General features: G+C 41.1%; 1 protein-coding gene across 1 annotated transcript in view; it reads right to left on the bottom strand.

Annotated features, from left to right (window-relative positions):
* Pde1c (phosphodiesterase 1C) overlaps window positions 1-14,859 on the bottom strand; it is a 280,202-nt gene that overhangs the window by 258,644 nt on the left and 6,699 nt on the right. Inside the window, exon 2 of the mRNA XM_026786001.1 lies at window positions 5,667-5,693. Within this exon, the coding sequence (XP_026641802.1) occupies window positions 5,667-5,693 (27 nt within the window). The remainder of the gene's footprint in view (window positions 1-5,666; window positions 5,694-14,859) is intronic.

The following is a 14,859-nucleotide window of genomic DNA, read 5'->3' as shown; positions in this document are numbered from 1 at the left end:
CCATGCAGAGTAAGCAGCACTGTGTGTTTGTGATCTAGTGAGAGAAGTGTATGACATCACAAGCCCCCCCCCAGACCCAGGCAAGTGTCCAGTGGCCTTCATTCCTTAGACCCACCATATTCTATTGCAATTATTTTGTTTACGTGAGTCTCACCTACAAGCACGCAGACCTGTCCACAAAGGCATTTTTTACCTCTCATTTTATTTCCAGCTTTTAGTAAGTTAGCAGAGATAGGATTCTTAAAGAGGAAGGTTTTTATAATGAACTATATATGTGACTCCAAGTAATGTGATTGTCAAAAGCATAAACTTAATAGCTCATTAATTGTTCCGATTGATAACTCAATTATAGTAAGAAGCAGAACTTATATCTAAACTAAATAGAAATACAATTAATAACAAACAATCTAACTATCATGCTAAATATTACAGGCTTTCATTATTTAGAAAGGCTTAACTCCAAATCTAATACATCTTGATCAATATCTGAACTATCACTGTGTAGACATGAAGGTTGGCCATATAGCTTCTGAGGTCACTCAGGATTTATCAAGCCTCTCCACATGCTGACCAATCACAGATAAGATAGTAGCAGACATACAAATCTTTACCAGGAGATGGTACTCATCAGAGAAGTTGAGATTAAAATAACTATCTAAAAATGTTCTCATTGAAAACTTCTGGAAAATCGTAATTTCATTAATAATTTTTATCTAGGGGACTGGTTAAGAGCACTGGCTGCTCTTCCAGAGAACCCAGGTTCAATTCCCGGGACCCACATGGCAACTTATAGCTATCTGTAACTCCAGTTCCAGGGGATCTGACACTTTCATACAGATATACATTCAGGCAAAACATCAATGTATGTAAAATAAAAATAAGTAATATCCTTAAAAATTAATAATTTTATATAAATGTAACTCTTTAAATATATATCAGTAAAATCAAATACCATGAAAAGCAGACATTGATCCAGCTTGTTACACCATCTTGAATAGAAATCCCATTCTTGAAGAGCAGCCTAGGAGTACCAGATGATTTCTAGGTCTCTGGGATTATCCTCTCTATGATCTGGCAAGCTTCCTCAAAGAGTTAAACTTCTCTAAGCCTGATGATGTGACGCTGATTTTGTATCGAGAACAACCTGATGAGAAGTTTTCTGGGAAGCAGGTGTATTCTATAGTCCTCTCCAGCTGTCAAATTACCATTTCACCATCCTTGAAATTACAGGGCCTCCTGCACAAGCCTCATCCCAACAGCAAAATGTGGAGGGTCCCCTTAATGCTGTTTGGTTAAAATCCAGTCTTGTGGGTTTTCTGTAGAGAAAGATGCTTGCATCCCACCTATTGTGCCTTTGCTAACCCAGAAAAAACACATCTAACATCACCACCCATTCTATTGGAATTCTGGTGTTGAAAGAAATAAGTCTTTCCATTGATGCTAAAAATGAGACTCAGAACATTCCCTTGAACTAAGATCTGCCTTATAATTTGTGAATTACTTCAAAAAAGATAACTCCCTCTGGGGAGCTTGAGTGGTGTGATAATTATTTGAAGACACATGTATTTTTCTTTAATATAGTTTTGAACACTAAATAAATGTGTAAACAGCAAGAAAAGTCTAAACAAAAAAGATTATTTATACATGCTTGGCTATCTTTTCTTTGTTGTCCAAATCAAAACTACCCAATAGAAACCTTGTAAGTCATGAGTGCTGTTCAGCTTTCTTACAGAAAACCACCAGTTGTATTTGACTAAATAATGCAGAGATGGTGAGGGGCCAGAGCTGGACAGACAGCTCCCAGAGTGAAGGCAGACCTGACAGCCTGAGATTGACTCCATAATGGAGGAGAAAACAGACTCTCACTCCTCTGGCCTCCACGTGAGCACCATGCCATGTGCACAGCCACTTATATGCACACAAATAAATAAATAATAAACTAGCTACATTAAGAATTCAACAAGCCACTGTCAGCCACAACAATACACTTGTCCCTAACATGAAAAAAATTCACAACTACTTCCACCCCGAAGGTATCTTGTTGGCAAACACACAAGCCAGGCACAGTAGTGTCTAACTAGTGGGACAGTCCTCTTAAATTACCTACAACATTTGTCTGATGGTATACCTAGAGCTTCTAGAAGAGTCTCAGACAAAGTCATTCTGGAAAAGGCTGAAGGTCAGCTACATGGGTTGAAAAAGGCGGCAGATTACTGAGCATCTAGGTATGCTGGTAGACTGAGCAGTGACACAGCAGACATGACTCTGTGCCAGTATGTCAACCTGGAACGCAAGTGAGAGACAAGCAGGTTCTAATGCTGCCACTTAGACCACTCAGCTCCAGAAGCCACAAAAGAAGCATAGCCACCTTGATTGAGACTGTCATGCAGGAGGGAGCTACATAAAAGCATGTGGGGAGTGAAAGGGATGCTGGAGGCAGACACAGAGACAAGGAACACCAAAGCTCCAGCAAGCAGCATGTCTACCCAGAGAGCAACCCCAGCTGACACCAGTTAGATTCCAGCCAAACCATGAGCAAAAGTCCCACCTGGATCTCCTAGGCCATGACTCATGAGCAAAATAAAATGATTGAGCCACAGCGCTGAGAACAGTCTGTTGTTTATAAGATATCAGTAGGACATAGATCTATTTAATATGAAAATTATTAAAAGTAGAAGAGTTCAAAACTGATCCTTTTTAATTTGTACTTCAATATCAATAAAGGTGGTACAAAGCAATCTTTATTTCTGGCATACAATAAAAAAATATAATTGCATTCACATCAGTTACATGAAAACACAATTTCATAAATAGCCACTATCGTAATTTGAACATTGACAGGTTTGAGAAGCTCTTTAATAAGACTCCCACCCACCTGTCTGTCTCCCTTTAATATAAAATTGAGGTGATGCTGAAATGTCTCATATCCATGGCTAGCCCGTGTAAAAAATGATAATTACATTTTACTACTGAAGACTATAGTACCCTCCAATCTGCGTGATTAACTTATATCCTGCTTAGTGGTTTTTATGCAATTACTCCCATGAACCCACCATCCTAAACAAGACAGAAGTGTGTAGTTGGCTGTGTAAGCCATCGGCATTTGTAATAGGATAGCAACCTCCAGGAAGCCTTCAAATTGTAACCAGTTTTCATCTCAGTAACTCACATATCCCAGCTATATACACGTGTGTCTTTGGACTGCACACTAGAAAACACAGAACACAGCAATCTCTACTAAATGATACTGATTAGAAAAGTTGATAACAAATGGCTATTTAAATATGCTTTATTGAAAACTATTGGCAAATTTTGTTTGCAATAGTGGTTTTTATCTTGATGTAATCTACTGAAATCTGTACTAATGAACTCAAAGCCCATGAAAAGCCAACCCTAGTCTTCTAGGCTAAAATGTGGACCACAAATGCTTGGCCAACAGAAGGTCTGCACAGGCCTGTTTGTTGGGAATGGACTTCCCAAACCCGGTAGCCTAGGATATTTTGGTACTTATGTTGATTATATTCCTAATGGTTCTCTGTAGCGAAGGCCACTAAGACAGGAATAGTTGACGATGCTATTTGCACAAAATGTATTTGTTATAAATGATGGCACTTTTGTTCTGACTTGCATTCCACCATGACATTGCAAGTCTGGCTCTTCCAGAATTAATTCACCTTTTCTGGAAAAGGCCTGGGAAGATCCCATGACATTATTTAGCCTATCTGCTGTGAGAAAATAATTTCTGTTTCTCTTTTAATCAACTCAAGGTTAAAGTGTGAAGGATAGTGTGAGACCCTTCTCCCTGGTGCTATCACCAATAGTGTGAGGTGGAGAAAATCAACGTAAAGGTTCAGTCCATAGGATCAGCTAGCAATACTTCATTAAAGGTTCAGTCCATAGGAACAGTTCGCAATACTTCATTCAACAGCATTTATTCAGAGGCAGTAAAGTTTCAGGCCTGTAGCGGAATGAAAACAAACTACCAGAAAGTGTAATACACTAGAGAGAAAGAACAAAAGATGAAGCAGCTGTGTAACACACAGAAAGCAGAAATCTCAGAGCACTAAACTAAACAGTTTTAGTCAGAAAGGAAGGAGTAGCATAAGCTAGAAACAGGAAAGTGTCACCACAGCGCGTGCAGCACAAGGACTGTCACCACAGGCAACATCTATCCACTCTCTCCATGGGTTTCCTGGGTAACTTCAAAGTTAATCCATTATGTCCTGCATTACTCCAGAGACGTTCCCTGATGCACATGTGGTCTGTGCTCTTAAATAAGCCTCAGATAAATATATGAATGAAAAGACAATCAGAGCTCTTCCTAAGAAATCACCTATCCACCCCAAGCAGTTTCAGTCACTTTTAGAATTGCACCATAGTGAAAGTTTAGAGAGGAAGGAAAAATATTGGAAGTGGCAAGAGATGTTGCTGGACCAGAAGCTAAAGAGGCCATAGAAGGTTGTGTACCATCATTATCAAATAAGCTTATGAAAATAAAACACTAGAAAATACGTTAGATGAACCAGTCTGGCATGGTGGCTCAAGTCTGAAATCCCAACACTCAGAAAGTTGAAGCAGGAGGATTGCCATTAGTTTAGGGCAACCTCCACTGCAGACTGAATTCCTGATCAGCTTAGGATACAAAGTAAGACCTTGCCTCAAATAAAACCTAATGAACCAATGAATTATATATGTGAAGGAAAGGGTATGCGAATTTCCTTCACTATGGTCATACTTTTACCATGCATTCTTAAATCAAATCATTTTATTGTGCACTTTAAATATACATCACAGAAAATCATTGAAAAATTAGATCAGTGAATCAATTCAGCCATGGCGCTCATGATATTTCCTAGGTTCACTTTATTATTCCACTATTTAGAGGTTACACCCACTTTCCCTGTGTTCATCACTTTTATACATGTGTAACAAACTTATGTCCTCCTGAACCAGCAACCACCATCTACTGAAAAACACTTCAATGGGAGACGCCACCCTCAAAGACTGGAATCACAAATGCAAAGTATGCAGGTTGGAGCTGTTGTATTCTTAAGGGGTGGGGACAGTGTGTACCAAATAGCTTCAAGGTTCTTCATCCGAGTTCCTGCAAAACACAGCCCAGAGAGAGCCAGGCCAGGCCCTTGGGCTTGCAGTAGGTACTTAGAGAATATGACAGATTGTTCTTCAAATTACCCTTTCTACAGTCAAATCAAATGGGCTACCATTGCTCTAAGGTGCTTTGTGCACGTGGCTAAGCAGTATTTTCTCAGTCACTCCGGTGAACGAGAATTCAAAGTGTATTTAAAGCCTCTGCACTCGTCCCCAGGAAGCATCACCTCTCACCTGCCCACGCAGTCCCATCCCTTATTGGTCAAGGTTCTGGCAAAAATCACAGCACATCAGTAACAAGCTTCCAAATCCATAGGATCTGCTCACATGAGCTGTCTACCCACTGATATACAGTACACCTTACAATCAATTTCATTTTAGAGCAGCAGCCATGACGGGGGATGAGGTGCAAGAGATAAAGCAGGCGACTCACAAAGGAGGACACAGGGACTCTTTATTCCAATTCCAGTGCACCACAAGCCAGACTTGGAAAGAGCTGCATCACAGCTCATCAACCACAGCCCAGAAGTTTCTGCTTCTCAGAAGGATGCACTTACCTCTGCGACGTTTTCTTATATTTCCTCCTGTAGAAAGAAGAAGCATAAACTCATGTCAGAAAGATCCTTTGGCAGGCAGTGGCAGAAGGGATTGCTTTAGCAGGGATCAGGCATATGTGTCAACAGTTCTGGGATTTCCTTCTGCTCTGTCATTTCCGAGTCCAACTGCTAGTCTGTGATTGTTATGTCATTGTTTGGACAGCCAGAAACACATGTAAACGTCACCGTGAAAGGCAGCATTCCAGGAGCTCAGGGGCTCTGCTCCCATGTGTTTTTCCCTTCCTCCCTTAGAAGGCAGTATGAGATCCCAATTGAGGCGGAGTTTAAAGACAGAAAGATCCAGGTTCAAGCCTCAGCCTTTCCAAGATCCATTGGATTAGAGCACAGTGAGCAGAGGCTTATAAAAAGTCTTTTGTCTGGTACAAGCAATGGGCAATAATTTTTAGTTATTTGGACTTTTACAATTGTTATTTTCATCTTCATCATCAGGCAGTGTGTGTGTGTGTGTGTGTGTGTGTGTGTGTGTGTGTGTGTATGCTGGAAATCACACATAGGACCTCAAGCATATTAAGCATATGTCTGTTACTGAACTGTGTCCCAAAGCTAAAAAGCCCTATATAATCCTTTTAAAAATATAGATGTGTCACAGAACTAAACCATGAGATCAGAAATAAATTTCCAAAGAAGGATGAAATGGGAAATGAGGCTCTAAGAGAGTCTAGAAGCACACCATAGAAGCAGCATCTACACTTGCTAAGGGTGTGGTTGAGACTTTCCTGGGAAGCAGGAGAGGCCCAGATACAGTGTATCTCTGCCACTTCCTTGTCAGTTAGCCTTGTAAGAATCTCATATACCTGGGGATTCCTGGTCTCTCAAGCAGAGATATGACTTCCGCTCTGACTATTCCAACTAGGTCACTGTGACATTCAAGAGAAAGATGAACTTAAAAGTTGATCCAATACCCAGTGTCATTCAAGACTGTCAGTTTTGAATCAGCTCCTAAGATCCTCAGGAGAGTTTTAGCAGATTCTCCAATGGAGAGAATTAGAGGAAAGGAAAACCTTGAGAGGAAGACCTGTCTCCTCACAGCACCTCGTAAGTTTTCCTTTCTTGTCTCATCTACTTAGACGCTTCCCCAAATCAAGGCAAATCCCACACAAATAATGTCATGGTGTTTGAAAGTCGTCATTTACAGCACATGAAGCCACTCAAGTTCATGGAAAAACTAAGGAAAGGCTGAAAAGTCCCCCAAAGGCAAATAACAATAGATGGGCACTCTTGGCCTCTGCTTAGAATCCCCACAATTCATCAGAAATGATGAATCACAGAGGACCAGAGGAAGGCAGCCTGTGCTGGTGGCTCCCACGGTGCCCTGTGCTTTGCAAGGGCTGCACAAAGGCACCGCTGGGGGCGGGGAGAGAATCAAAGGGGAATGGAAAGAAGAGCTTCGTTTTCAGCACCTACTTAAATACCCACTTGTGTCCAGCTAATCTCCCATAACTCTCCAAATGAATTTATTCTGGAAAGAAAAGAAGGCATGCACCTTATGTGGTATTTTATAACAGCAACTGTAAGATATAGTTTAAGGGGTTTAAATTTAATTTAATAACTTCACCGACTAAGAGGCCTCGAGTTCAGTTCTGTTGTAACTCATGCTTTCGTGTACACGTCGGTGAAAATGGCAGAATAATCCCAGCTGGAAAATGGCTATTTAATTCACCAGGTACTGGCCCTGCCGTGTGCTGGGCATTCCAAGTATTTGATTTCCTCCACCACCGGCTTTGAGTTTGTGAGATTAGCAACCTTGCCACATGGAGTTCTGCATCTGTCCAAAAAGCTTGCACATCAACTGGCACGGGTCAGCAGATTGTAAATATCCCTGGGCCAAGCGAAGGGATCCCCTGCAGCTGTCATCCGCACAGGTCCAAATGCGACCTCTGCATTTGTTAGACCAAGGAAAGGGAGACAGTGCTGCTCCATTCCTGATACTCTTGAATTCCAGAGAAGTGTTCTTGATTGCAAAGACAGTAAGGTTTTCTTTTATTGTCTTATCTGTTTAGACACTTCCCCAAATCAAAGTGAACCCCACACAAGTAACACCAGGGTATTTGAAAGTCAGCATTTAAAATACAGAAATACTCCCAAGTCCATGGAAAACGCTCAAGGTTCAATACTCAGGTACTCTTGAGAGTGCAGATGGTACCCAGACACTGATTCCTGCTCCTTATTCAGGTTTCAGTTGAGGTATCACCTCCTCAGAGAGCCTTCTGAGCTAGATAAGCCTCCAGCTGGGTTTCAAGGTGGTCCATGCTCCTAATATGAATGTACCTAGCAAGAAATAAAAATGCTTTCATTGTATTCCTTTCCTTTACTGCGGATTTACTAGGAAAGTAAGGACATCTCCTATAACCATGGTTTCCTACGTAGAGAAGAAAAGGAAGGAGTCTGGGGAGCTAGCTCACAGTGAACACCATTTTCCCCTTCCTGGAACTGCAAGTAACTGACTCAGATACCCTACAAACCCTAGAGAGTGTGAACCTACCTCATACTTTATTGAAATGAGGCTCAAAATAAAAAAAAAATAAGCGACTCTTTAAGTAATTAAGTTACTAAATAACCAGATGAAATAACTAGTTCTAAAGATATAGAGGCTTAAAGCGTCCATTACGGAAAATAAAATTCTGAAGACTTTAAAATTCTGAAGACTTCAAAAAGTGTTGGGGAAAATCATGCAAAGAGGTTAAAAAGATTCCAGCAGGAAGCTTAGATGCTGGAAGAAAACCAGCCCAACAGCAGAAAACACACCAGTGTCTTTCCAGTCAAATGCAGGAAAGGAGCTGGAAAAGAAACCCAGGTTATTCCTGGCCTTTTGTTTCTGAAGAACTTCAGCAGAATTCCTCCCTGACTCACCGCTTGTGAGAATGCTATTGTTTTGGTTGATGGAGTTTACTTGAAATATGAGTCGTGGAAACCTGAAACAAGACAGCAAAATCTCACAGTTCACGTAGCTAGACTAAGCTGCTTTCGGAAAGAAGGGCAGAAAGAAGTCCCTTGCTCTGGAATCTGCATTAAGCTGACGGTAGTGTGGAAGATGCAGAGCCCAAGAGGCAGCAGGCCATCTCCATGAGGCCAACCTGGGAAAGAACTCAACTTCCAAAAAGTCCCAAATCTGTGACAAGGAGCAAAGAAGATAGAAAATGACTTTGTTTGCATTTTCATAGCTGGGAGTTTCCAAAGCAAACAGGCACAGCTTTGATCAAAAGTAAGTAGCAAGTATTCCAAAGTCAAGCACTCTATTTGGGAATGTCTTTCTAATGCCCAGGATAAGTGAGAATGATTAGACATTGATGTTAAATTATGGAGTGCCTGGTAGCCCCTTACACTCTTCTCGAGTGTGTATCTGAGCAGAAGCCATATGGGTACCTCAAAAAAAAAATGAGCTTAATATTCCAACAAGTTTACTTTGAAAAACCAAAATATTCAGATTTCACTTTAGGTTGGCAGCAAGACACCACCCTGTTGGGCACAGTAATGTTGGGGGTTTGAGAAACTGGATACAGAGCCAGACACATAGTAAGAAATCAAACTCTGCCTGCTTTTCTGGGAGAGCGACCCCTAGTGGAAACAATCATGTTTTCATCCTTTCCTATGGAGACCACGGCACTGAGGACAGACAGATGCAGTTTATCTTACTTCTCAGCCCTTGGTTCCCTCAAGGGGATGGAGAGCCAGACTTAGAGAGTCACGAAGTAGTTTAACTACATGTTTCCACAAGGCCAGATCACATGGATGTCCCGGTGGGAAAGTGGGCTGAGGGAGAAGGCACAAATGGCTGTGAAATGAGCCCTGACCAGACTGGCCATCTGATCCTTTGCTTTTGTTTTGTATTGGCATGCCTGGTGCAGACTGGAAAGAAGTGGGTAGAACCGGATACTTCTACTGAGCTCTTAACCCATTTGTATGAACCATCTCTGGGTTTCTGATAATGGACAGCCTTTGTGTATTTCTCTTTCCTCTCAGTAGTTCATTTCTATAATGCACACATTAAAACCTAGGTTTTTACAACTACATATCCTGATAGCCTTCTGGCCATTCGCATTTTGAATACCACAATGCTGGTGAAAACACAAGTGAATTATTTTTCTCACACTTTCACTAAGTACCCAGAGGCACTGGTGGAAATGTCTCTTTTTAATTTTTATCACCTTTATTTATTTACTCATATGTAAGTATGTGGGAAATACACCTATGCAATAGTGCATGTGTGAACATCAGAGGAAAAATTGTGAGAATTAGGTCTCTTTTCCTATCACGTGGGTCTCAGAGATGAGCTACAAAATGAAATTCCATGTGCCCAAAGACTCGGGGCAAGACAAATATATAAATAACAAACATTGTATATACATATATATGTATATATATATGTAATAATGAACAATGTATAAAGTAAACAAAGGTTCACTTTAGCCTAGAGTAGCCCAATTGCTAGTAAAGAGTCTTGAGCTTTGTTATTAGTTTCTAAATTTTTCTAGTGAGTTTTCTATGGGAGAAAAAAAATGTTCTTAGAACTCATGCACTCTAACTTAGACCACTTTTTAAAAAGGAGGGCTGTGGTCCTATTCAGGACAGACATCTCTCTCATATATAACATTCTAACATGATTGGTTAGATGAGATCAAATTCAAATGAAGGAAGACTTTACCTTTGTGACTGGAGGTTGGAGAGAGTAGAAGAGATAAATAGAAGGCTTATCTCAAAGCCTTGTAAATAAGACAATCCATTAGCGAATGGTTGCTGGGAGCACATTCTCTGGCTAGTACTGGCCAGAGGGAAGGGAATAATAATGTCAAAGGAGAAGCTAATATATTCCAAGGTAAAGAGCCTCCCAGGAAGCCTATGTGTAGCTACCAATTCACACAGTAACTCCACTGCGGCCCTTTTGTGTCTCCTGTAGTCTTTACACAAGTCAATCTCTTTATTGTTCTCCCCCACCAGACCCTCATCTGTCTGCAGACAGCTGGCTAGACAGAAATCCAACACCATTATGCGCGCCTGCTTCTCTCCTGATCCTGGGTCAACAACTCTAACTCTTGGATTACGAGAAGTCCCCAAATGAGACCTCTCCTCAGAGAACGCTGAGATCTTCCCATGTTTGGAAGCAAGGCTTTTCAAACAGAGCAAGCCAAAAACCATAGCTAAGATCTCATTGCTCAAATCTGGGCAGAGAGCTAATGAGTGGCACCACGGATAAGAACGGAAGGGCTTTTTAACAGAGGAAATAGAAAGTAAATGTCACACTTGTGGAAATCTGGTAGCATGGCTTGTTCATAAGTGATTCATATCTCTCTCATATATTTACAAAACTTGTAGTAAGTGCAGCAGAGTCGTGAGGAAAGAAACGGATTTCTGTAACCTCCTCCCTGGGAGCCTGGCTCCTACTTAAATAACATCAGTGATAAACATGAGAAGGGCACAGCCAATGTGGAGACAAACCCAAGGGGTTAAGACAAAGTCTCTCTCTTCACAGATACACCCCTACAACCAGGGAAGGGGTGGCTTTGGTTTGTGCTTCTAACTTCTATTTAGTTTTTCTCTCAGGTAGAGTTAGCCACAATGAAGGCTGCATATTCTGACTTTGGTCACAGACTCAGGTCCCTAAGACTTTCTTGCCCACGTCCTGATACACCTGTCTCCCTCCCTTCCTCACGGTCTTCATTAAAACCTGCTTTTGGCTCATATCCATTTCTGATTAAATTCCAGTCAATCCTGTAGCTTCTTGGAGGCAGAGGGCTTTCCAATTTCCTCTAAGATATTTGCATTTCTCTGGACACAATTCTGGAAATCTCAGGTTTAAAACATGGCAAAATAAAGTGATTGTCCAAAGCATAGGGAGCTAGCAGATGGATTCCTTAGAATCATCCATCTTCTTCTGCCAAGTGAAAGCACTAGACCCCTGGACCAAGTAGCCTTTGGATCTGAAGTCACTGAAACCATGTCAAACTGGTAGTTCAAAAGTTCTTTCACTTTTGGAAAACGGCTCATTTCCTACACTGGTTTTAAGGACAGGTTGAGGGGACAAAACAATGTTCATGATAATCAATATCTGATAAATGATTCTTATATTTCAAACTGAGTACATGAGACCATAGTAATGAAGGTGTATCTTGTTCCTCAGTTAGCAGTCAGGGTCTATGACAACAATCACTCAGGACTATATACATTACTGAATAAAGTCTATTTCATTGAGCTTAAGCTGCAGGCATTACAGAAGCCTTCACAGTCATCCCTATGACAGAGTCAGAGAGAGGGAGTGAGTTGCATGACATCACTCAGACCTTTAGAGACACACGTAGGGGGTATTGCTCATAGATCAACTCTCACGTAAAAGTGTTGAATTACTGAGCCATAACTCAAGAGCAATCCACATTTGGTATGGAAAAGATGATCACATTCAATCATGAAATCAGTCAGGCAAAAATCACCGTTTATGAGAGTGCTAAGTACATAGATAATTGGGAAAAAATGGAGGATTGGACTGATACATACGACCTGTCCACATGAGCAGAATGCGCTTGGAAAATACCGATTAAACCACATCAAAAAGCATAAAGCACCACAGAATCAACTGCAAAAATTCACAACCAACTTTTGGCTGTTTTTTTATATAATAAAAAAAAAGCAAAGTAACAACAACAGCAACAAAAAAGACAGACAGAGAAGCAGAGAAAATCTTGGGGATATTAGTCTAAGTTTGGACTAAGACATAGGTGGAAGTAGTAGCTTTCAAAGATTCATCTCTCACATCCACCTTTGTTAGGTGTGTCTCCAGAATACAGGAAGTATTCTGGTTATTTAAGAGTTTGGGTTGATTGGATTCTGGATAAATTAGATTACTGAGAATCCATTGGGCTTATACAGCACCAGACCCCTTCACAGTGTGCTGTGCTCTGGGGTTCAGGGCTCAGTTGCCCAGGTCTTGCCCTGTAGTTCTCAGAATGTGCCTGATAACAGTCTCATCCTTCCACTTCCTGGGTCAAAATCCCTCGTAGCCTTTAGAATACTAGAAAGGACCCTCCCTTCCTCCAGGCTTCTGTCTCCACTCCATACCTGTGTTTGGGTGGGGATTATACCTAATGGTCAGTACTAGATTTTCAAACAAGGCTATGTGCTGTGGTTACAGTCTGCGTTTTAATGTTATTTTGAACAAGAAAATGCCAATAAGAAATTATATACAAACCCCGATTTCCTGTCTCCTATGTTAGACTAGCTAAGCCACTGGTCTTCGGTGTATTGTCTCTTATCGTGGCATCTACAGTTCAGACACACAGGTTTTCTTCTTACCTTGTTGCATCTACAGTTCAGACACACAGGTTTTCTCCTTACCTTGTTGGATTGTATGTTATGTAACTGATCTAGTTCTTTTTTTCAATCTGCAGACTCACTTACCAATTCCTCATGCTCACACTATCACTCCCATGATGCTCTTGAATTGCCTCATATTCAGTACATCCAAAAGTGACCTCATCACCTGTGTTCCCCATTCAACCTGTTCCCGCCCCCCACTGAGCCCGCAAGTCCACACCTGAAAACATGTACAGGCCCTCAGAGAGTCTTCCCTAAGTGAAAAACACGTAGAGATCAAGGTAAAAACTGGCTTTGTCCTCACTCCCATATTCAAGCCGTGTGGGGCAAAATGCCCCCAAAGTCCTCTGATCTCACTGCTCAGATAATGGCTTCCTGTGTTAACACTGGAAGATGGAGCTGGACCTGGCCCTCCACTGGGTGGCCAGCCTGCAGTCTTCCGCCTTTCTGTGCCATATCACCTTGTCCCATATTCCCTTTCCACAGAAGTGTCCATTTCTGAGAAACTGGCCTTGAATTCCTTCACACACTCTTCCCCGATACTTTTACTAACTAATGTCAACTTCTTCATGTTTCAGACTGAATTTTACTTCTCCAAGAGTCTTCTCCTAGTCCGAGACCTGGCTTGTATCCTCCTAACCATTTTGATAGCATCCTTTCTCTCTTTGCGACACTCATCAGTGTAAACTGCTATTTCTGAAAATCTTGCTAACAGTTCTCTCTGTCTTTAGACTGAACATCCACTCAGAGGGAAAGCCTTTGCCTCATTTCCTAGTAAATTCCTGTGACCAGGCACACAGCGATGAGGAAATGTTTTCTAAGTGATTGGGTGACCGCTGAGTTCTCTACAGAAAGATGAATGAAAACCAGTGACTATGACTTTCAATTTCATGTCTTAATTGAATTACTCTCTAGCTTTCTCATAATTTTACTGTGTAGAAAATCTTCACATTGTGCTCATTAAGGTTCATTTAGTTTTGTTTAATAACAGCTGTCAAGAGGACTTTAAATAAAGAACACTCTCCAATAAAAGCCTGAATAATGCTAATTCCTTACATAAATTAAGTATTCTTTCTCCAAAAGTAGTGTTCGTTTGCTGCGAAATGCACCTTTTATTACTAATGTCAAATGGTGGTGGCCATCCTCAAACTTGTCACAGGCTGTTTTATATGCCTCATATTGATCAATGATCTTAGTCAATCCTCAAAAATTTGTAATGGAGGTCTTGGATGCCCTCTCCATCCATATACAGAAACCAAAGAAGGCATTTTTCTACACGCACACACGCACACTTGCACGCACGCATGCACACACACACACACACACACACACACACACAATATCATGACAGAACACTAGAGCTGGAATACAGAAACCTCTATGCTTAGGGCTGCTTCCCAAATGACAGAGTCATGTGCAAGTCTTGGACAAAATAATATGCACACAGCTGCCAAATATTGGGCTATAATTAGCTAATAAGTCAGTACAAATAATTTACGATAAGAAGCAATGATGTACCATTAAATAGTATTAGGATTCGAGTGCAGAAAATGCACTCTAAATGCGAGACTCTAGCCTCGCACTTGGTTCTCGCCACTTCCTCCTCTGGTGTACACGGAGACTTCTTTTCCAAGTACCTGCTTTATTAGCAAGAGAAAGGTACTCTGAACCTGGCATTCGGGATCAGTATCACTCACTTAGCATCTAGCTATTGCCCTCTCTTTTAGTGTTGTTGTTTTTTAACATTTAACATTTTAACATAAAAACTTTCTGGAACTTGAACAAGGCATCTCAAACCTATAATCCCAGCACTTTGAAGGCTGAAACAGAA

Source organism: Microtus ochrogaster, linkage group LG3 (genome assembly GCF_000317375.1).
Source record: "Microtus ochrogaster isolate Prairie Vole_2 linkage group LG3, MicOch1.0, whole genome shotgun sequence".
Classification (NCBI taxonomy): Eukaryota; Metazoa; Chordata; class Mammalia; order Rodentia; family Cricetidae; genus Microtus; species Microtus ochrogaster.
Note: the sequence above shows the minus strand (reverse complement) of the source record. Positions and strands in the feature narration are given on the sequence as shown.